This window comes from Coregonus lavaretus, assembly GCF_964263955.1.
Source record: "Coregonus lavaretus genome assembly, contig: HAP1_SCAFFOLD_2450, whole genome shotgun sequence".
Classification (NCBI taxonomy): Eukaryota; Metazoa; Chordata; class Actinopteri; order Salmoniformes; family Salmonidae; genus Coregonus; species Coregonus lavaretus.
Window position 1 is genome coordinate 57509 of NW_028156180.1, and position 23532 is coordinate 81040.

The following is a 23532-nucleotide window of genomic DNA, read 5'->3' on the forward strand; positions in this document are numbered from 1 at the left end:
ACATGATGCAGACCAGACTCCCAGTGAGTGGGGAGCTAACATGATGCAGACCAGACTCCCAGTGAGTGGGGAGCTAACATGATGCGGACCAGACTCCCAGTGAGTGGGGAGCTAACATGATGCAGACCAGACTCCCAGTGAGTGGGGAGCTAACATGATGCAGACCAGACTCCCAGTGAGTGGGGAGCTAACATGATGCTGACCAGACTCCCAGTGAGTGGGGAGCTAACATGATGCAGACCAGACTCCCAGTGAGTGGGGAGCTAACATGATGCAGACCAGACTCCCAGTGAGTGGGGAGCTAACATGATGCGGACCAGACTCCCAGTGAGTGGGGAGCTAACATGATGCAGACCAGACTCCCAGTGAGTGGGGAGCTAACATGATGCAGACCAGACTCCCAGTGAGTGGGGAGCTAACATGATGCAGACCAGACTCCCAGTGAGTGGGGAGCTAACATGATGCAGACCAGACTCCCAGTGAGTGGGGAGCTAACATGATGCGGACCAGACTCCCAGTGAGTGAGGAGCTAACATGATGCAGAGCAGACTCCCAGTGAGTGGGGAGCTAACATGATGCGGACCAGACTCCCAGTGAGTGGGGAGGTAACATGATGCAGACCAGACTCCCAGTGAGTGGGGAGCTAACATGATGCGGACCAGACTCCCAGTGAGTGCAGTGGTACCTCAGGACAGACTAGCGGCAGCATTTAGCGGAGCTAAAGGGGACATCGGCTGCGCTGATAAACAGACTTGATCCTCTCTTAAATCAGTAGATGACGTGAGACACATTTGATAGAAGTAGCAAACTATTTTTCATGTTATAGCATCGGAAAAAGTACAGAAGTTTCGGTATACCGTGCAACACTACTACAGAATTCATATCAAACCATGGAACCAGACTCTGTCACCAGTGAGGCTTGGGCCTGCCAAGCCAGCCAGCCCACTGAGGGGTTCACTGCAGCCCAAAATAATTGTGACCCAGAAGACTAAACCAGTTCTCAGTTGGTGAGAGGGACATTCACTTCACTGGGTAGGGACATGGAGGTACAGAACATCATCACCCAGTTAAACAATCCAAACAAGGTCACCATGTACCAAGTACACCAAGTACAGAAAACAGCTTTTACTGTCACTATGTGGCAAGTACTGCATCTAAACTTTTACTGAAGTTCTCAAGCTATATTTTTCTAATCTTTTAAAAGCAAAACTAGTTAAAATTAGTATCCAGAGGCAAGTAGGACATGAGCACTCAATCAAGAAAGGCCTACTCAGGCAGGACAGACAGACAGACAAACAGCTTTCTTTCTCCAGGCAGGCCAGAAAGACAGACACACAGCTTTCTTTCTCCAGGCAGGACAGAAAGACAGACACACAGCTTTCTTTCTCCAGGCAGGACAGAAAGACAGACACACAGCTTTCTTTCTCCAGGTAGGACAGAAAGACAGACACATAGCTTTCTTTCTCCCGGCAGCTCAGGTGACATCTTTAGTTACAGTGGTGAACATAACCCCTGGAGAACACCACACCACAGTCTCTCGACACCATGAGTCTGCAGCCTGACCAGGAGAGGGCTTTAGACCTACCACTGCACCAGTGTTACTACCAGCCTGACTAGGAGAGGGCTTTAGACCTACCACTGCACCAGTGTTGGGGCGGCAGGTAGCTTAGTGGTTAAGAGCGTTGTGCCAGTAATCGAAAGGTCGCTGGTTCTAATCCCCGAGCCGACTAGGTGAAAAATCTGCCGATGTGCCCTTGAGCAAGGCACTTAACCCTAATTGCTCATGTAAGTCGCTCTGGATAAGAGCGTCTGCTAAATGACGTAAATGTAAAATGTAAATGCAGTGTTACTACCAGCCTGACTAGGAGAGGGCTTTAGACCTACCACTGCACCAGTGTTACTACCAGCCTGACTAGGAGAGGGCTTTAGACCTACCACTGCACCAGTGTTACTACCAGCCGGACTAGGAGAGGGCTTTAGACCTACCACTGCACCAGGGTTACTACCAGCCTGACTAGGAGAGGGCTTTAGACCTACCACTGCACCAGTGTTACTACCAGCCTGACTAGGAGAGGGCTTTACCCTTCTGCACTCTGCCAGTGTTCCTGAGGTTTACAACAGCTTTAACCCAACCCTGTTCCAGCCCCTTAGTTACCGACCCCACATCCCCATCCATCTTGTGTCAGTGTTGTGTAAACACATGCCACTCCAGCACCCACTAGTTCCCATCCGTAGAACGTACTGCACATGCCACTCCAGCACCCACTAGTTCCCATCCGTAGAACGTACTGCACATGCCACTCCAGCACCCACTAGTTCCCATCCGTAGAACGTACTGCACATGCCACTCCAGCACCCACTAGTTCCCATCCGTAGAACGTACTGCACGTGCCACTCCAGCACCCACTAGTTCCCATCCGTAGAACGTACTGCGGCTTCACTTATGCCAGTGTCGTGTAAACATATGACATTCCAGGGGTGTAATCATTAGTCCAAAACGTTTTGCACGGAAACCATTTACTCCAAACGGGAAAAAAAAAGTTTTGCAGCGAAATTGTAAGTTTCTATTGGATAAATGTAGGTAGGTCCCTCAACATTTCGTTCCGTTTGGTTCCGTTTGGTTCTGTTTGGTTCCTAGTGAATACACCCCTGCTCTCACTAGCTCCCATAAATAGAGCTCACTGACTGAGGCTTCGCTTCATAATACCAATACGAGCTAGCCTGGACACAGATCTGTTTGCGCTGTCTTGCCAAACATGAAAGCGACCATAGCAGTTGGCAAAAAAACAGATCTGGGAGCAGGCTAAATATGAGCCAGGCCAGACAGGGGATATTTCAGGAATAAAAGAAACTCAAATATAGAAGACTGTAGTAGATAGTGTAGAACTACTGCTATCCAATTCAGTACTACTCTGTTTAGAATGTAGTGTAGAACTACTACTATCCAATACAGTACTACTCTGTTGAGAATTAGTGTAGAAATACTGCTATCCAATACAGTACTACTCTGTTTAGAATGTAGTGCCGGCTGCATTATTTTGTCTGCACCTGCTTGTACAGTACAGGCCTGGGTCCAGATAGTAGTGTTTACCTTCGCTTCAGGTTCATTTATTAAGCCTGCTAGGCCTCTCTGTGACAGCAGGGAAAATCTGCAAATTGAAATTGAGTGATTGAATGGCAAGTCTCTATTCAAAAGCTAAACAGCAGACTTCCAAGTCGAATAGAAAACCTCAGACTGAACTTTAATATTGACTGAGTTCTGTTTTGTGTTGCGACATCTCATTTCAATACAGACTGCATAGAATAGAATAGAATACAGAGGGAAAACTTCCCATAAGAAAGTTGGTATAAAAATAACTAACTTCATTCATTAACCATGATCGCATCTACAGTACACCATGAACAATGTAGGCATCTGATTTGATACAGAAGACAGTATATATTTTTCAGCCTATTAAAATGTCCCTCCACGTTAAACATTTTCCAAGAACAACTCAATCAAGATGCTTGTCTAGAATCTTCTTAGAATGTAGACTACTTGTAAATACTTAGCAGAAACAGTGGAGAATGTGGGTTAGCAGGTTAGGTCTAACACTGCTTCTTCAACTAGCTGCCAACTCAAACCATTTAAACAGTCCTGTCTGAGTTCTGGCAGCCGGCCTGAATCCCTGTGAAACTGTCTGTCCCCCGTTACATAATACAACTACCCATGCTGGTGCTGCTGTACATGGCTACACCAACTTTACAATCTCTCAGCTCTCTCTGATATCTCCTTGTAGCTATATGCTGGTTAGCAAATAATATATTATTCCGCACAATTCTTAAGAGACAAACGTCGTGCAATTAGAGCACTATAGAGGGTAAAACTAACTGGTCCAGAAACATTTACACCAGAAGGACATCACTGGGAGACCTCTCTCCCCTCAATTCAATCCAAAGGGATTTATTGGCATGGGGAAACACATGTTTACATTGCCAAAGCAAGTGGAATAGATCTCTCTCTCTCTCTCTCTCTCTCTCTCTGTGATTTTCGGTCGCTCCAAGGGTGTTACATAACAGTCAGCTCTCTGCTCTGAACCAGCTCACTGTAGTCACTCAACGGCCAGGCAATATAACAGAAGGAATTTTGACATGATATACGAACGGTTGACATGTAGCCTACATAGATAACCCAAACGTTATGTCAAAATTAAACAGATTGTGTCAATTTGAAGTGAACTTGAATTCGCTGCGTAACAGGAAGAAGGGGGGTGTGGCTGTACTGTCTGTCCTGTAAAAACACCATTTCTATATTATGTCATGTATTTAAATACAATACAAATACTGTCAATCAGGAAAAATTGCAACGCATGGATAAGGACAATCTACTTAGTGAGACTGCAAATGACCATTAGTAATACCACAGTAGACGATTGAGTGTGGACTTGTACAGTGTGACCGCCAGTCCAGCTGTAATGTGAAGCATAGTTTCAACTTCATGGCGACACAGTCAAGTCTTTCTGAAGTTACACTGAAGGAATTGATGTCACTGTTTGCATGGATATCCAAAGCAAATGTCACGCAGCTAGCTTGGCAAAATAGCATCTTAAAAATGCAACAACTGAGCACATAAATCGTGGCTATAACAAGTGATCGGGAAATCTGTCAATCATATAGGCCTTTTTGTTAAATGTTGTCTAATTGTTATCGAATACAATAAATCAAGAACAGTTCTGCTAAAATAATAGACCAGAGAAAGAAGAATCGTCTAAAGGAATGGACCAGAGAAAGAAGAATCTCAGCCTCTTTCAAGTCAAGAGGGAAGCACTTTCAAGTTGTCCTTCCACCTTCTCCTTCATTTTCAACAGATTTCACTGCATTTTTTGGGGAAATAATTCTCACGGTATTAAATCTAAATATTTTGTTATCTACCTTTGCTGGAGCCGGAACAACTCTGTCTTCTAACAGGGGTTTGGTGGTGGTCGTCGGTTTGGAGGGTCTCCAGGTTCGCCGGCGTGTCCATGACTGGAGTAGCCGGTTTAGAGACGCTGTTTCCCGCGTCGCTGGAAGCAGGGTCCGGCGAGGACTCCATATTAATCTCCATACAACTCTCCTATTGACACATGTGAACTAGGCCGGATGAATATCTAACGTAACTAGTCAAACAATAACGAGCTGTAAAAGCGTGTCAAGCTGATTTACCGAAAGGCTGGAACTAGTGCAATGTGTTGGTGCGTCTGTCTTCATGTGAAGTGGGGTGTACAGATGTGGTTGTCCACATGCAGCGCTGTAGCAGGCACAGTCAGCCTGTGTCATGTTGCTCATAGAAATCTTCAAAACCAGCGCCTAGTGATAACGACTGATGATGCGTAATGTTTAGAATAATAAGGATATTATTCTATACCCTATAGACCTACAGTACATTTTACATTACATTTACATTTTAGTCATTTAGCAGACGCTCTTATCCAGAGCGACTTACAGTTAGTGAATTATTTTTTATTTTTTTTATACTGGCCCCCCATGGGAATCGAACCCACAACCCTGGCGTTGCAAATGCCATGCTCTATCAACTGAGCTACATCCCTGCCGGCCATTCCCTCCCCTACCCTGGACGACGCTGGGCCAATTGTGCGCCGCCCATGAGTCTCCCGGTCGCGGCCGGCTGCGACAGAGCCAGTACAGTTTGACGGACTGTGATGGACAGCTAAGAGAATTACCTGTGGGTTTTTTTGGACGAATAATTACAATGTGGTGAATGGCAATAATTAATAATTAATAATGAATTAGGTGAAAACGGTATTGAATTGTTGGGCTGATTTTGTTTAGGTTAAAATATGATAAAGAAAACCGCTTTTGGGCACTCGCCTAAATATGGTTTTACGCATGAGTGGGACACCAATGGAATATAATAAATATAGTCCAGTAGCCTATTGAACAATAATGACCCCTGCCTCCCATACAGCCCATCCCATCCCACTGTAATATGACTGACAACACCATGCCCAATAACATGTGGTGGCTCCGCCTTCCGCCCAGCCCCTCCTCTACCAAACCACGCCCCTCAGCAGCGCACGTGGGTTTCGACAAAACAATAACATTATAGCAAGGCCTATAATGAATACTGACTAATATAAACTCTTTACATAATGATTAGCCTATTATTTATTATTATTATTATGGAATATAAGTATTATAAGTATTATTAGACTACTATTATTATGAATAGCCATATAGTTGTTGTAATTTTTATTTATCAAGTCACAGATTCAGCAACTCAAAATATATATATATATATTTTCCTCCTACTCCCCACTATCGAAGTTCAAATCAGGGAATGGGCTATGTTTCCAGGGTGTGTGACTGTCTCCTGTACTCTGATACTGTTTAATACAAGCAAAATATGCAGATGAGAACACCAGTCAATTAATACAGAATGAATGACTGTATTCCCTTCTCCTTTTCATCACCCTCTGTATGTCTAATTCCTCTTCTGAAACCCCTGAACATGGAAGATCTTACAGACGCTATGTCTATTGCTTTAGATTTCATCATTTAAATTAGTTTGAATGTAAATCAAAGAGACGCCTATTATGGTTGGAGCCACCGGACGTTAAGTAGGATCCTAGCTTCCCCTCTGGTGTGTCTGACTCCACTCTGGGCTGAACAGAGACAGTGGTGTCCCAAATGGCTCCCTGTTCCCTATGGGCCTTGGTCAATAGTAGTACCACTATATAGGGAATAGGGTGCCATTTGGGATGCATTCAGTGTCCCATACTGCTCCATGTGACAGCATGGCACACAGAGGCCTTGGATCACTACATTTAAAACACGTTTTTTTTTTTTTTTTTTTTTACTTTAGCTTCAGTAGTTAGTGTTTGATGACTGAGACAATGCTGAGTTTTCCATCTCCCAGGTTCCATAACCTTTACCCTCTGCCAGGTTCCATAACCTTTACCATCTGCCAGGTTCCATAACCGTTACCATCTGCCAGGTTCCATAACCGTTACCATCTGCCAGGTTCCATAACCGTTACCATCTCCCAGGTGCCATAACCTTTACCATCTGCCATGTTCCATAACTTTTATCCTCTGCCAGGTCCATTAACCGTTACCATCTGCCAGGTTCCATAACCTTTACCATCTGCCATGTTCCATAACTGTTACCATGTGCCAGGTTCCACAACCGTTACCATCTGCCAGGTTCCACAACTTTTACCCTCTGCCATGTTCCATAACCGTTACCCTCTGCCAGGTTCCATAACCGTTACCCTCTGCCAGGTTCCATAACCATTACCATCTGCCAGGTTCCATAACCTTTACCACCTGCCAGGTTCCATAACCTTTACCACCTGCCAGGTTCCATAACCGTTACCCTCTGCCAGGTTCCATAACCATTACCATCTGCCAGGTTCCATAACCATTACCACCTGCCAGGTTCCATAACCTTTACCATCTGCCAGGTTCCATAACCGTTACCCTCTGCCAGGTTCCATAACCTTTACCATCTGCCAGGTTCCATAACCGTTACCCTCTGCCAGGTTCCATAACCTTTACCCTCTGCCAGGTTCCATAACCTTTACCTACTGATCGTGGCCCAGGTCTCAAAGGTGTCATTCATTTGGTATTTAGGTGTGATTTACTCACCTCATTGGGTAACTAACCAGGTAAAGGTGAACAGGTCTCCCTCACCTCATTAGGTAACTAACCAGGTAAAGGTGAAAAGGTCTTATTCACCTCATTACAGTGAGGGAAAAAATTATTTGATCCCCTGCTGATTTTGTATGTTTGCCCACTGACAAAGAAATGATCAGTCTATAATTTTAATGGTAGGTTTATTTGAACAGTGAGAGACAGAATAACAAAAAAAAAATCCAGAAAAGCGCATGTCAAAAATGTTATATATTGATTTGCATTTTAATGAGGGAAATAAGTATTTGACCCCCTCTCAATCAGAAAGATTTCTGGCTCCCAGGTGTCTTTTATACAGGTAACGAACTGAGATTAGGAGCACACTCTTAAAGGGAGTGCTCCTAATCTCAGCTTGTTACCTGTATAAAAGACACCTGTCCACAGAAGCAATCAATCAATCAGATTCCAAACTCTCCACCATGGCCAAGACCAAAGAGCTCTCCAAGGATGTCAGGGACAAGATTGTAGACCTACACAAGGCTGGAATGGGCTACAAGACCATCGCCAAGCAGCTTGGTGAGAAGGTGACAACAGTTGGTGTGATTATTCGCAAATGGAAGAAACACAAAAGAACTGTCAATCTCCCTCGGCCTGGGGCTCCATGCAAGTTCTCACCTCGTGGAGTTGCAATGATCATGAGAACAGTGAGGAATCAGCCCAGAACTACACGGGAGGATCTTGTCAATGATCTCAAGGTAGCTGGGACCATAGTCACCATGAAAACAATTGGTAAAACACTACGCCGTGAAGGACTGAAATCCTGCAGCGCCCGCAAGGTCACCCTGCTCAAGAAAGCACATATACAGGGCCGTCTGAAGTTTGCCAATGAACATCTGAATGATTCAGAGGAGAACTGGGTGAAAGTGTTGTGGTCAGATGAGACCAAAATCGAGCTCTTTGGCATCAACTCAACTCGCCGTGTTTGGAGGAGGAGGAATGCTGCCTATGACCCAAGGAACACCATCCTCACCGTCAAACATGGAGGTGGAAACATTATGCTTTGGGGGTGTTTTTCTGCTAAGAGGACAGGACAACTTCACCTCATCAAAGGGACTATGGACGGGGCCATGTACCGTCAAATCTTGGGTGAGAACCTCCTTCCCTCAGCCAGGGCATTGAAAATGGGTTGTGGATGGGTATTCCAGCATGACAATGACCCATAACACACGGCCAAGGCAACAAAGGAGTGGCTCAAGAAGAAGCACATTAAGGTCCTGGAGTGGCCTAGCCAGTCTCCAGACCTTAATCCCATAGAAAATCTGTGGAGGGAGCTGAAGGTTCGAGTTGCCAAACGTCAGCCTCGAAACCTTAATGACTTGGAGAAGATCTGCATAGAGAAGTGGGACAAAATCCCTCCTGAGATGTGTGCAAACCTGGTGACCAACTACAAGAAATGTCTGACCTCTGTGATTGCCAACAAGGGTTTTGCCACCAAGTACTAAGTCATGTTTTGCAGAGGGGTCAAATACTTATTTCCCTCATTAAAATGCAAATCAATTCATAAGATTTTTGACATGCGTTTTTCTGGATGTTTTTCTTGTTATTCTGTCTCTCACTGTTCAAATAAACCTACCATTAAAATTATAGACTGATCATGTCTTTGTCAGTGGGCAAACGTACAAAATCAGCAGGGGATCAAATACTTTTTTTCCCCCTCACTGTAGGTAATTAACCAGGTAAAGGTGAAAAGGTCGTCTGTAAAAAAGCAGTAGCTGACTTACACCCCAAAATGTTGGTGGAGAGGTGAGGTGAGGTGAGGTGTTGACTAACAGAAGAGTAAACTGTGTAAAAAGAGAGAAAGAAAGTTGCACTCTGTACCTGCTCCCAACAATGTCATGGGTGAAAGACCATTAAACTGGAGCAGGTATAGATTGACTTTCTTTATTTTCACACTTAAAGGTGAGTTAAGTTTGTCAGAGGTACAGTACGTCTGGTCATGTCAGAGGTATGTCTGGTCATGTCAGAGGTATGTCTGGTCATGTCAGAGGTATGTCTGGTCATGCCAGAGGTATGTCTGGTCATGCCAGAGGTATGTCTGGTCATGTCAGAGGTATGTCTGGTCATGTCAGAGGTCTGTCTGGTCATGTCAGAGGTACGTCTGGTCATGTCAGAGGTATGTCTGGTCATGTCAGAGGTACGTCTGGTCATGTCAGAGGTATGTCTGGTCATGTCAGAGGTACAGTATGTCTGGTCAAGTCAGAGGTACGTCTGGTCATGTCAGAGGTATGTCTGGTCATGTCAGAGGTATGTCTGGTCAAGTCAGAGGTACGTCTGGTCATGTCAGAGGTACGTCTGGTCATGTCAGAGGTATGTCTGGTCATGTCAGAGGTATGTCTGGTCATGTCAGAGGTATGTCTGGTCATGTCAGAGGTATGTCTGGTCATTTTAGTTATTTAGTATGGTAACGACAAGGCCAACCGGTTTGGCGTGAACCTCTGTTAAGAGGAGGTGCACTGTGCTTGACAATGTTAACAATTGTGTAACAAACTGCGTGAGTGTTTTAGAAAATACTTAACAAACCCTCTGTTGTGATCATATAATTAGTGACAAGTGGTTTAGTTACAGTTTAATATCAAAGGAGAGGTGCAGTATCAACATACAGTGCATTCAGAAAGTATTCAGACGCCTTGACTTTTTCCCAATTTCTGGTACATTACAGCCTTATTCTAAAATTGATTAAATTGTTTTTAATTCTCATCAATCAACACTGCATAGTGCACCAGGTAAAAGCTGGTCAAAAGTTTCCTAGTAGTGCACTATATAGGAAACAGGACGCCATTTGGGACGCAACCTCTATCTCTACTATCTGTGTAGCCATCTGGTGTCTTCTTAAGCCCTGCATGGACCTCTGGGTCGACTGTACTCTAATCCAGCTGGTGTCTTCTAAAGCCCTGCATGGACCTCTGGGTCGACTGTACTCTAATCCATCTGGTGTCTTCTAAAGCCCTGCATGGACCTCTGGGTCGACTGTACTCTAATCCATCTGGTGTCTTCTAAAGCCCTGCATGGACCTCTGGGTCGACTGTACTCTAATCCATCTGGTGTCTTCTAAAGCCCTGCATGAACCTCTGGGTCGACTGTACTCTAATCCATCTGGTGTCTTCTAAAGCCCTGCATGGACCTCTGGGTCGACTGTACTCTAATCCATCTGGTGTCTTCTAAAGCCCTGCATGGACCTCTGGGTCTACTGTACTCTAATCCATCTGGTGTCTTCTAAAGCCCTGCATGGACCTCTGGGTCGACTGTACTCTAATCCATCTGGTGTCTTCTAAAGCCCTGCATGGACCTCTGGGTCGACTGTACTCTAATCCATCTGGTGTCTTCTAAAGCCCTGCATGGACCTCTGGGTCGACTGTACTCTAATCCATCTGGTGTGTTCTAAAGCCCTGCATGGACCTCTGGGTCTACTGTACTCTAATCCATCTGGTGTCTTCTAAAGCCCTGCATGGACCTCTGGGTCTACTGTCCTCTAATCCATCTGGTGTCTTCTAAAGCCCTGCATGGACCTCTGGGTCGACTGTACTCTAATCCATCTGGTGTCTTCTAAAGCCCTGCATGGACCTCTGGGTCGACTGTACTCTAATCCATCTGGTGTCTTCTAAAGCCCTGCATGGACCTCTGGGTCGACTGTACTCTAATCCATCTGGTGTCTTCTAAAGCCCTGCATGGACCTCTGGGTCGACTGTACTCTAATCCATCTGGTGTCTTCTAAAGCCCTGCATGGACCTCTGGGTCGACTGTACTCTAATCCATCTGGTGTCTTCTAAAGCCCTGCATGGACCTCTGGGTCGACTGTACTCTAATCCATCTGGTGTCTTCTAAAGCCCTGCATGGACCTCTGGGTCGACTGTACTCTAATCCATCTGGTGTCTTCTAAAGCCCTGCATGGACCTCTGGGTCTACTGTCCTCTAATCCATCTGGTGTCTTCTAAAGCCCTGCATGGACCTCTGGGTCGACTGTACTCTAATCCATCTGGTGTCTTCTAAAGCCCTGCATGGACCTCTGGGTCTACTGTCCTCTAATCCATCTGGTGTCTTCTAAAGCCCTGCATGGACCTCTGGGTCTACTGTACTCTAATCCATCTGGTGTCTTCTAAAGCCCTGCATGGACCTCTGGGTCTACTTTCCTCTAATCCATCTGGTGTCTTCTAAAGCCCTGCATGGACCTCTGGGTCTACTGTACTCTAATCCATCTGGTGTCTTCTAAAGCCCTGCATGGACCTCTGGGTCGACTGTACTCTAATCCATCTGGTGTCTTCTAAAGCCCTGCATGGACCTCTGGGTCGACTGTACTCTAATCCATCTGGTGTCTTCTAAAGCCCTGCATGGACCTCTGGGTCGACTGTACTCTAATCCATCTGGTGTCTTCTAAAGCCCTGCATGGACCTCTGGGTCGACTGTCCTCTAATCCATCTGGTGTCTTCTAAAGCCCTGCATGGACCTCTGGGTCGACTGTACTCTAATCCATCTGGTGTCTTCTAAAGCCCTGCATGGACCTCTGGGTCGACTGTACTCTAATCCATCTGGTGTCTTCTAAAGCCCTGCATGGACCTCTGGGTCTACTGTACTCTAATCCATCTGGTGTCTTCTAAAGCCCTGCATGGACCTCTGGGTCGACTGTACTCTAATCCATCTGGTGTCTTCTAAAGCCCTGCATGGACCTCTGGGTCTACTGTACTCTAATCCATCTGGTGTCTTCTAAAGCCCTGCATGGACCTCTGGATCTACTGTACTCTAATCCATCTGGTGTCTTCTAAAGCCCTGCATGGACCTCTGGGTCGACTGTACTCTAATCCATCTGGTGTCTTCTAAAGCCCTGCATGGACCTCTGGGTCGACTGTCCTCTAATCCATCTGGTGTCTTCTAAAGCCCTGCATGGACCTCTGGGTCTACTGTACTCTAATCCATCTGGTGTCTTCTAAAGCCCTGCATGGACCTCTGGGTCGACTGTACTCTAATCCATCTGGTGTCTTCTAAAGCCCTGCATGGACCTCTGGGTCGACTGTACTCTAATCCATCTGGTGTCTTCTAAAGCCCTGCATGGACCTCTGGGTCGACTGTACTCTAATCCATCTGGTGTCTTCTAAAGCCCTGCATGGACCTCTGGGTCGACTGTACTCTAATCCATCTGGTGTCTTCTAAAGCCCTGCATGGACCTCTGGGTCGACTGTACTCTAATCCATCTGGTGTCTTCTAAAGCCCTGCATGGACCTCTGGGTCGACTGTACTCTAATCCATCTGGTGTCTTCTAAAGCCCTGCATGGACCTCTGGGTCGACTGTCCTCTAATCCATCTGGTGTCTTCTAAAGCCCTGCATGGACCTCTGGGTCGACTGTACTCTAATCCATCTCTCTAACCTTCGCTCTGCATGGGAACATTACATAACCACAGTGGCTATGGGCACCTGGTCAAAAGTGGTGCACTATATAGGGAAAAGGTTGTCATTTCGGAAAGCAGCCAATTGTGGTTTTTTGGGTGAAATCTTATCAGAGACTTTATCAGACACTTAAAATATTTTTATAAAGACAAAATGCAAGGTGCCCTTGGGGCATTTGTGGCCCACCATTAGTTGTTTTGTGGCCCCAGAACACTGGTGCTTCCAACACTAATGATCTGAAACTAAAAGCAGTTTTATTTGTTGTTGCCTTTAGAAAGTTGGCGCTTGATATAAAACCGTATAAAGTTTTAAAATAATTTAGATGTTTGATTGGACTACAGTATCTTTTTGATTCAGGGTAAAGATGAGTGATGGCGGCTGTCGCGTAGGAGCAGTGAGAAGGATGCCAACAGTCACCTGTGTTTAAGAGTGATGGATGAGGCTGACACCCTATGAGGAGGGCCTCGCCGCATCATTCCTCTTCCTCGTTTAATGTAACAACACTTCTTACCAACAGACAGACAGGGGAAGGAACCAGGACATCCTAGAGAGAGAGAGAGAGAGAGAGAGTTAGTCAGTTAGACAAGTTAATTAAGAGTCATGTTACTGACATAGCACATGGGTGCAGGAAGGGAGGAATAATTTGACGTCATTTGATATCGCATTGTTACATTTTTATACATGTATTATTTTAATAAGAATACATTTCTTATAATACTTAGCATTAACATTTTCTTGATGAATCCATGGATAGAGCTATATAAGTAGGTATTGATCAGTAAAGTCCCCTATAATAAATGAGAGCCAAAATGGACGCCATGTTTCAGAGCCTCCACTGTAACTTCAGCTCTGTGGTCTGTAACTGCAGCTCTGTGGTCTAACGTCCATTTTTAATCAGAGACCTAATAAACAGCTCCTCTACTGTGGATGTCCATAACACAGGGGAACCTTCACCTTCAGAATGCTATCATTATGAGTCCCCTCTCTTCAATATAGCTTAATGACCCCTCCTTCTTAAGACATCATACATTAAAAGGCCCCCACCAGAGGGCAATGCCTCTCCTATTTCCACGTAAATCCTGTCCTACAGCAGAAACTGTCCTGTTCCACCTCCGAAGAATGACGCAGGATGCTAATATATATTCACAAATCGGGGGTGGGGAACGTTGTGGGTGATTTCCACGTGGAGTGGAGAAATAGCAACAAGTAGGTCCTCCCGAGTGGCGTACTGGTCTAAGGCACTGCATCGCAGTGCTAGCTGTGCCACTAGAGATCCTGGTTCGAATCCAGGCTCTGTCGTAGCCGGCCGCGACCGGGAGACCCATGGGGCGGCGCACAATTGGCCCAGGGTAGGGAAGGGAATGGCCGGCAGGGATGTAGCTCAGTTGGTAGAGCATGGCGTTTGCAACGCTAGGGTTGTGGGTTCGATTCCAGTATTTAAAAAAAAAAAAAAATGTATGCACTAACTGTAAGTCGCTCTGGATAAGAGCGTCTGCTAAATGACTAAAATGTAAATGTAGAGCACTGACCGCTGCCAGTGTAGCTAGCTAGCATGCTAACCTTATCCAGCGAACTAATGTTATCTGTGGTTGCTACACCGTATTCAAAAGATTAGCCAGCTAGGGTAGACGCTGGATTTCAAGCTGCACCAATCAAAGCAGTGGAGAGTGCATGCATATCATATGATATTTCACCATTTATAAAAATGGTCTTATATATTCAATCAGAGTGGTGGTGCAAAAACATAAGTTTGCACCCCCCTATTTTAATTTGCTCCATGGCTCAGGCAGCCAAGTGTAGGTTACGGCGAAAAACTGTAGCCAGAGACGGAAGAGATGTCTTTGACTTGGCTGATAGCTACTTTGAGGAGAAATGTACTTACTATGACTGAGATATGTGGTTGTCCCACCTAGCTATTTTAAGATGAATGCACTAACTGTAAATCGCTCTGGATAAGAGTGACTACTAAATGATTAACATGTAACATGTAAATGAAGTACAGTATAATGTAATCTACTCTACTGGACTGGACTCTACTGTACTGTACTGTAATGGACTCTACTGGACTGGACTGAACTCTACTGGACTGGACTGGACTCTACTGGACTCTACTGGACTGGACTGGACTCTACTGTACTCTACTGTACTGGACTCTACTGTACTGGACTCTACTGTACTGTACTCTACTGGACTGGACTCTACTGTACTGGACTCTACTGGACTCTACTGGACTGGACTGGACTCTACTGGACTCTACTGTACTGGACTCTACTGTACTGGACTCTACTGGACTGGACTCTACTGGACTGGACTCTACTGGACTCTACTGTACTGGACTCTACTGTACTGGACTCTACTGGACTGGACTCTACTGTACTGGACTGGACTGTACTGGACTCTACTGGACTCTACTGTACTGGACTGGACTCTACTGGACTGGACTCTACTGTACTGGACTCTACTGTACTGTACTGGACTCTACTGGACTGGACTGTCCTGTACTGGACTCTACTGTACTCTACTGGACTCTACTGTACTGGACTCTACTGTACTGGACTCTACTGTACTGGACTCTACTGGACTCTACCGTACTGGACTGGACTTTACTATACTGGACTCTACTGGACTCTACTCTACTGTACTGGACTCTACTGTACTGGACTGTCCTGTACTGGACTCTACTGTACTGGAGTGGACTGTCCTGTACTCTACTGTACTGGACTGGACTTTACTATACTGGACTCTACTGGACTGGACTGGACTATACTGTGATGTCCAAACTTGTAAAACATAGACATCTATGATTGGTACAGATATGATGTAGTCTGGACCAATCCAATTTGGTTCTGGGGAGAATAATAGCCAATGTGTAGAATAATACCCAAACATGAAAAGGAGGAGCTTTCATTTTTCAACCGATTCAGGTTACATCACCATGAAGAAAATGATGATGCATTTCTGTATAGTACAGATCAGGGACCCATGATGTAATTATGTTGGTGTTTGTTTGACAATTGGAGTTTGCCAAGGCTTGCTAGCACCGTTGGAGCTGTCAGCTTCTCTCAACATAGTGTGGACTACCTAGCGGTAGTACAGGTGCCAACACTCAATCATCACACCCAATATAGCGACATCTCTGATAATACTCACAGCATGTACATGTCGCTTGTCTAAACATCGGACTGCGTCCATGGCTAGAAGAAGTCGCTGTAAAAAAAAAAAAAAGACGCGATGGTCTCTTCAAGCCAGAATGTTGAATAAAACGATATTTAAACATAATGTAACGACCCGGTATTGTGTTATGTGTTCGTGGGTGTGTTATTGTTCTCATGGGTGCTAGCAGGGGTTAAATATGCCGGGACAGACGGAAAGGTTGGTGGGGGGTATGATGGGTAATCACGCAGGGTTTTGAAATGCATAGATAGGGGTTACTGTCTCATCTCTCTCTCTCTCTTCTGTTCGGGACCCTTAACTTGACATGTTATATTTGTGTACGTTCGGAATTTAGCGGCGTGGGCTGTGGCCTGAACAATAGCCACATGTAGGAATAAACCTGTGTTCTGCCCTGTACACCTGGTGCCCGTCTTTTTGTTTCCTTTATGACCCAGCTGGGTCATTACAGTACTTTACCGGTTGTCCATGCGGTTTGTCCTTTTGGAGGAAGGAAGTGGAGATAAGGATATCCACGTGAACGCCTTGTTTAACAATACTTTTTGCAGCACCGGTAGGTTTCTGTTGCTTGTATTTTCCGTCTTCTGATGCATTTTCACGTGATGCACAATATGTAAACAATAGCCAAATGTAACCGAACCTGTCGACCAAAGCGAGTTATTGCGTGGGACAACGTTCAGTCTGTGCTTCAGTTAAACTCGGCCAATGTTGACATATTGTGCATGTCGATGGGGAATTGTGTCAGCATTGAAGACACAAACCGATATACAGACCAGCATACTGAAAGTGGGGTTAATAACACTACTCTGTGGATATTTTGTCTCAGATTACCTCCTATATAAAAGGACAAAATCAACAGACAACAGGTAAAAGTACGTTCAAATGAAGTTGATTCAACAGTCTGACTTGTAATAATAAATATAATATGCCATTTAGCAGACGCCTTTATCCAAAGCACTTGTGATGGGACTGTTCACAAAAGAGGAGCCTACATGTTAGAGATGGAGAGAAGAGTCTTCCACTCTCGGATTCAGAGAGGCTGACATCCCGCCAATGCACACACACCAGTAAGATTGTGGAGATCTGACTGCTACACAAACAACGACAACTCGTGCATCTTCTCTGGACGATACACTCGAATTTCCTGCATCTCTCCGGTTATAGCACTAGGTTGAAGATAACAAAATATCTTCGTTATAACCCATAGAGAATGACAGATATAACATCATTGTATCGGTCGCATTATGGAGTCTGTGAGTGCACAGGCAATCTTTTGAAGTAGTTAATTTTCTTCTTCTACTATTTCTATGAGTTGGCAAACAAACTGAAAGTGTGAATACTGCCACCTAGTGTCTGCTCACGAGGATAATTAATTGGCTGATAATAATATAATAATATGCCATTTAGCAGACGCTTTTATCCAAAGCGACTTACAGTCATGCGTGCATACATTTTTCTGATCCAATGATGATCTATTATACTGACAAGATATTCGAGTGACCGCTCTAACAATGGAAATTCATGTCCTCCAGATGGAAGGCAGGCGAGATCATGTGGGACCATTCTAGCCAATGAGAGGGCAGATAGGCGTGTGAAAAACAGGCACAACTACGTTGTTTTTCTCAAATTGCTGGAATGCTACGTGCATCCACTTATCAGTGCATTTGTAATAGCCTAAACATGACAAAACTTATATTAGATCAAATAAGCCTCACATAAGTCGACACTCTCTCATAGTCCTCCATACAAAAAAAAAGGGCTCATCTCACACAGACAGATTTTGGGGCGGAGTAAATTCTCTCACTTTGCCTCTTTCTCTCTCGCTGATCCCTCCTGATGACCCGGATGGAATCACGTGATCCTTCCTTAACCTATAGGAAGTACCACCCAGTTGACTGTTATAAAAATGGTGGAAGCCCTCAACAGCAACGTCCATGCCAAAGCGGGATTTATCCATCTAGGAGTCCTCTTATCTAACTCTATGATATAACCAAAGAAGTCACTACCACTCATAACATCCATCCATGCCCTGCTGTGCATCCAAACACATTGATTGGCTAGAAATCGGCAGAGGTTTGAGACGGCGCTGGAGGAGATGGCAGCCGTTTTACAGCCTGGCTCTGAGGAACGCATGTGAGCCCCTGCTGAGAGAGCGGGAGTGGCAGTGCAGGTGTTGTATTATCAAATTCAGATACAAAAAAATATATTAGCAGATTTCTGTGATATTATATTTCTTCACAGTATCCCAGAGACTGGGGCTCTTCTGCCTGGAGGACGAGTGTGTGGAGTGTGTGCCGGAGCACATGGACCGCAGCTTCTGCTCTGTGGCGAAGTTTGCAAGTAAGAGGAGAGAAGAGCTCAGAGGGCCAAGGCAGGGTGCTGCAGTCCAGGAGACACAAGCCCGGGTACCACCCAGAAGCCAAGGCAGGGTGCAGCAGTCCAGGAGACACAAGCCCGGGTACCACCCAGCGGACAAGGCAGGAGGGACCAGCCGATACACCTGCCCTGAGCCCAAGTGACAGCGGTGGATGGCCAGCTTCATCCGGGGGGCGAGTGACTGGCGATACCCCCATTTCCAATTTAAAAAATAACCTGTTGTATCAGGTGTCGCACGAACAGGGGGGGGGGGGAACTTCGAGAGGTGCCGTTGCTGCCCCGCCGGTTACGTCAGGAACCGTTCTTCAGCTGCCCCACACCCATTTGTTGGAGGCGTACCTGGGAATGGAGAAGACCCGGGAACTGGGTTTCCCCCTTTTGAACCCCTCTACGGGAGGCTACTGGTCCTCCCCAGGGAGGTGTGGGAAGCCCAGCCGACCCCCGTTACGCAGCGTGGTGGAACACGTAGAGACGATGAGGGAGCGGATGACAGCCATATGGCCAGTGGTAAGGGAACATATGGAGAAGGCCCAGCGCGCCCCAAGCCAAGGTCTACAATCGGGGGGTACCAAGCCCCAAGAGTTCCATGTGGGTGACAAGGTGCTAGTGTTAATATTCACAGCAGAAAGTAATTTCCTGGCAACACGGCACGGGCCGTACGAGGTGACAGAGTAGCTGGGCCCCGTTAATTACCGCGTACGGCAGCCGGGGGGGACGGAAACCCCCAACCGATTTACCACGTGAACCTATTGAAGAGGTGGCACGTGAAGGACAGCCTTGGCCGTGTTGTGGTCAAAACCCAGGACGTCGTCGGGACCAGTGGTGGTCCCGAGCAATGAGGACCTCGGACCAGCCCAGAAGCAAGCGTCCCCGGGAGCTCATCGATCGGAACACTGCCTTGTTTTCCGAGAAAAACGGTTACGAAAGAGGCCATACCGGATCCCCGAGGCCCGAAGGAAGGCCGTGAAGCAGGAGGTGGAGGATGGGAGTCCCACATGGTGCAGCCCCATCGTGTTGCCGCTCAGACCGGACGGTAGTCTACCGTTTCTGCAATGACTTCCTGGTGGTGAACGACATCAGTTTGTTCGCCACCTACCCCACGCCGAGGGTGGACGAGCTCATCGAACGGTTGGGGAAAGGCCCGGTACAAACATCAGCACCCTGGACCTGACCAAGGGATATTCTCGCGGGAGAAGACGGCATTCTCGACACCGGACGGCTTTATACCAATACCGGGTCCTCCCATTCGGTCTCCATGGAACCCCGCCCACGTTCCAGCGCCTGATGGACCGAGTCCTCCGACCCCACCAACAGTACGCAGCGGCCTATTTGGATGACATCATCATCCACAGCCCAAGGTTGGGAAGAGCACCTGACACGCCTCCAGGCGGTGCTGGACATGCTCAGGCAGGCCGGGCTGACAGCAAATCCCAAGAAATGCAAGCTGGCGTTCGAGGAGGTGGAGTACCTGCGGTATTTGATCGGACGGGGGAACCTCAAGCCCCAGGAGAGGAAGGTCCAGGCGGTTCTGTGTAAACGTCTTGATCCAAACCCCCCTGGTCTGCCACAATATTAAATGAATTCATGAATCACTGACCAGCTGGTTTCATTTCAGCATAATTTAACCCAGGAAAGCCATTTTTATGCAACAGTATTATAGATGAGCTAAATATGCAGAGAGACTAGGTATATTTAAAAAGATTTGATGGTGTGAGATTCAATTATTTATTTGGTCCACCAAGGTTAGTAGGGTCCATTACGGCATAATATGCTCATACATTGTTAATGTATAGATGACAGCAACATATATGGAAAGTAACGTTACATCGTTGTCAGTCCACTGGTCATTTTAGCCTTCACTGGCATCCGTAGCCTGTACTGTAGATGCATACAGTACATCACTGTACATAAACTAAACGCTTTACAAATTAACCCCCTTTCAAGATAGATTGAAGATTATGTCGCTAAAATGATTGTTCATCAACAGGAAAATTTAAAGAGTTAAGTGCATTTTTTCCTCCAAAACAAGATAAAACCTATAGAAACAGTGAATAGTGACTTTTCAATACCAGTGTCCATATAATCACCTCTGTATTAATACAGCAGTCAGATCATCTATCGTTTACCCCAGAAATCAAACAGACGTTTCTAAACATTACAAAGAAAGCAAAGACAAACAAAAACAAATTTTATAGATCCTTCATCTCATTTCTATTGCACCCTTATCTGATTACAATCATTGATTCTGGAGGGAATTGTGGAAACCAAAACAACAACATTCCTATCATTGATGCAGATATTATCAACATTATTTTATAAGTCAAATCATCATACATTTTTATCATAAGGCAGCAGTGACTTTCATTAGTAAACAGGACTGTAAACACTAACGAACGCATGGCTTTTCCTTAGTGCAAATGTGAGTTGGGCTGGGCGGTACTGTAGCAGTGAGTTGGGCTGGCTGGTACTGTAGCAGTGAGTTGGGCTGGCCGGTACTGTAGCAGTGAGTTGGGCTGGCCGGTACTGTAGCAGTGAGTTGGGCTGGCCGGTACTGTCGCAGTGAGTTGGGCTGGCCGGTACTGTAGCAGTGAGTTGGGCTGGGCGGTACTGTAGCAGTGAGTTGGGCTGGGCAGTGGTGACATCATTCTGGGTGGTGGAGACATACTGAGTAGCGATTACATCAGGCTGGGTAATCATGACATTGTTTTGGGTAGTGATGACATCATTCTGGCCAGTGATGACGTCAACGCTTGTCTCCCAGTCGGAGAAAGCGCTGTGATTTTTGCTTCACCATTCGATGCTGCCTCTGGGCCGACTGAGCCTGCTCTATGGCTCCACACAGTTTCTACAGAGGAGGAGGAGGAGGAGGAGGAGGAGAGGCAGTTAGTTACTTTGGGTCGAACACAAGCACATACACACGTTTTTCTATACTTGTGAGGACCTTGCTATGGATACCGCACGCACTCGCGTATGTGCACACACACACACACACACACAAGCGCACACACACACACACGCGCGCACACACACACACACACACACACACACACACACACACACACACACACACACACACACACACACACACACACACACACACACACACACACACACACACACACACACACACACACACACACACACACACACACACACACACACACACACACACACACACACACACACACACACACACACACACACACAAAGGTGTATGATTGGGACCTGGGCAGTGGCAGGGTACTTGAGGTGCAGCACTCTCATTGGTTCCTGTCCATCTCTCTTTTGGATCTTCAGCTTGTTCAGTTCCTGCAGTCACACAAAGAGATTCAGGAAGGAACTTAAGGAAATAAGGAAGTAACTAACTAAATAGGTAAGTGAGTTTAAACATTTAAATAGTTCTGACAGGACCGAAGGATGCTATTTTATTTTCTCAGGTAAAAATGTCCCAGTAGTCATACCTTGCAGTAGATGTTCAGGTCCCCTCCCTCCACGTGTGGAGGCCTTGAGAAATGCTCAAACAGACACTCCCACTCTTTGTTGAAGTGTCCCACAAACTCTATCTCCTTCACACACATCACTCTCCTGTAGGAGAAGAAAAGATACCATGGGGCCTACGAGTTAGAACGTGATAAGGGCAAAATACATGACAACCCTCATATTAGAATAATTGTATTAAATTGACAGAAACTTTAATTCATACACAATAAATGCAGGAGTGTTTAATGAATATATAGATACTATTATATACAGTATATCTATCTCTCTCTATACAGTACCAGTCAAAAGTTTGGACACACCTACTCATTCAAGGGCTTTTCTTTATTTTTACTATTTTCTACATTGTCGAATAATAGTGAAGACATCAAAACTATGAAATAACACATATGGAATCATGTAGTAACCAGAAAAGTGTTAAACAAATCAAAATATATTTTATATTTGAGATTCTTCAAAGTAGCCACCCTTTGCTTTGATGACAGCTTTGCACACTCTTGGCATTCTCTCAACCAGCTTCACCTGGAATGCTTTTCCAACAGTCTTGAAGGAGTTCCCACATATGCTGAGCACTTGTTAGCTGCTTTTCCTTCACTCTACGGTCCAACTCATCCCAATTGGGTTGAGGTTGGGTGATTGTGGAGGCCAGGTCATCTGATGCAGCACTCCATCACTCTCCTTCTTGGTCAAATAGCCCTTACACAGCCTGGAGGTGTGTTGGGCCATTGTCCTGTTGAAAAACAAATGATAGTCCCACTAAGCGCAAACCAGATGGGATGGCGTTTCGCTGCAGAATATTGTGGTAGCCATGCTGGTTAAGTGTGCCTTGAATTCAAAATAAATCACAGACAGTGTCACCAGCAAAGCACCCCCACATCATAACACCTCCTCCTCCATTCTTCACGGTGGGAACCACACATGCAGAGATCATCCGTTCACCTACTCTGCGTCTCACAAAGACACAACGGTTGGAAACAAAAATCTCTAATTTGGACTCATCAGACCAAAAGTCAGATTTCCATCGGTCTAATGTCCATTGTTTTTCTTGGCCCAAGCAAGTCTCTTCTTCTTATTGGTGTCCTTTAGTAGTGGTTTCTTTGCAGCAATTCGACCATCAAGGCCTGATTCACAAAGTCTCCTCTGAACAGTTGATGTTGAGATGTGTCTGTTACTTGAACTCTGTGAAGCATTTATTTGGCCTGCAATTTCTGAGGCTGGTAACTCTAATGAACTTATCCTCTACAGCAGAGGTAACTCTGGGTCTTCCTTTCCTGTGGCGGTCCTCATTAGAGACAGTTTCATCATAGAGCTTGATGGTTTTTGCGACTGCACTTGAAGAAACTTTCAAAGTTCTTGAAAGTTTCCGGATTGACTGACCTTCATGTCTTAAAGTAATGATGGACTGTCGTTTCTCTTTGCTTATTTGAGCTGTTCTTGCCA

At 45.7% G+C, this 23532-nt stretch overlaps 1 protein-coding gene across 1 annotated transcript; it reads right to left on the bottom strand.

Moving 5' to 3' along the window:
- Nucleotides 1-20305: 20305 nt before the first annotated feature.
- Nucleotides 20306-22180, bottom strand: LOC311126706 (intermembrane lipid transfer protein VPS13C-like). Its single transcript, XM_084200698.1, has 3 exons — nucleotides 22056-22180; nucleotides 21820-21903; nucleotides 20306-21439 (listed from the first exon to the last, which is right to left on the bottom strand). The coding sequence occupies exons 1-3, from the start codon at nucleotides 22170-22172 to the stop codon at nucleotides 21338-21340; spliced, it is 303 nt and encodes a 100-aa protein (XP_084056824.1). The 5' UTR covers nucleotides 22173-22180; the 3' UTR covers nucleotides 20306-21337.
- Between the last annotated feature and the right edge of the window lie 1352 nt (nucleotides 22181-23532).

Coding starts and splice junctions, on each gene's coding strand:
- LOC311126706 (XM_084200698.1), bottom strand. CDS start 22,172: ATGTGTGTGAAGGAGATAGAGTTTGTGGGACACTTCAACAAAGAGTGG. Junction 21,904..22,055: donor ACCTGAACATCTACTGCAAG/GTATGACTACTG, acceptor GTGTGACTGCAG/GAACTGAACAAGCTGAAGAT. Junction 21,440..21,819: donor AGTACCCTGCCACTGCCCAG/GTCCCAATCATA, acceptor CCTCCTCTGTAG/AAACTGTGTGGAGCCATAGA.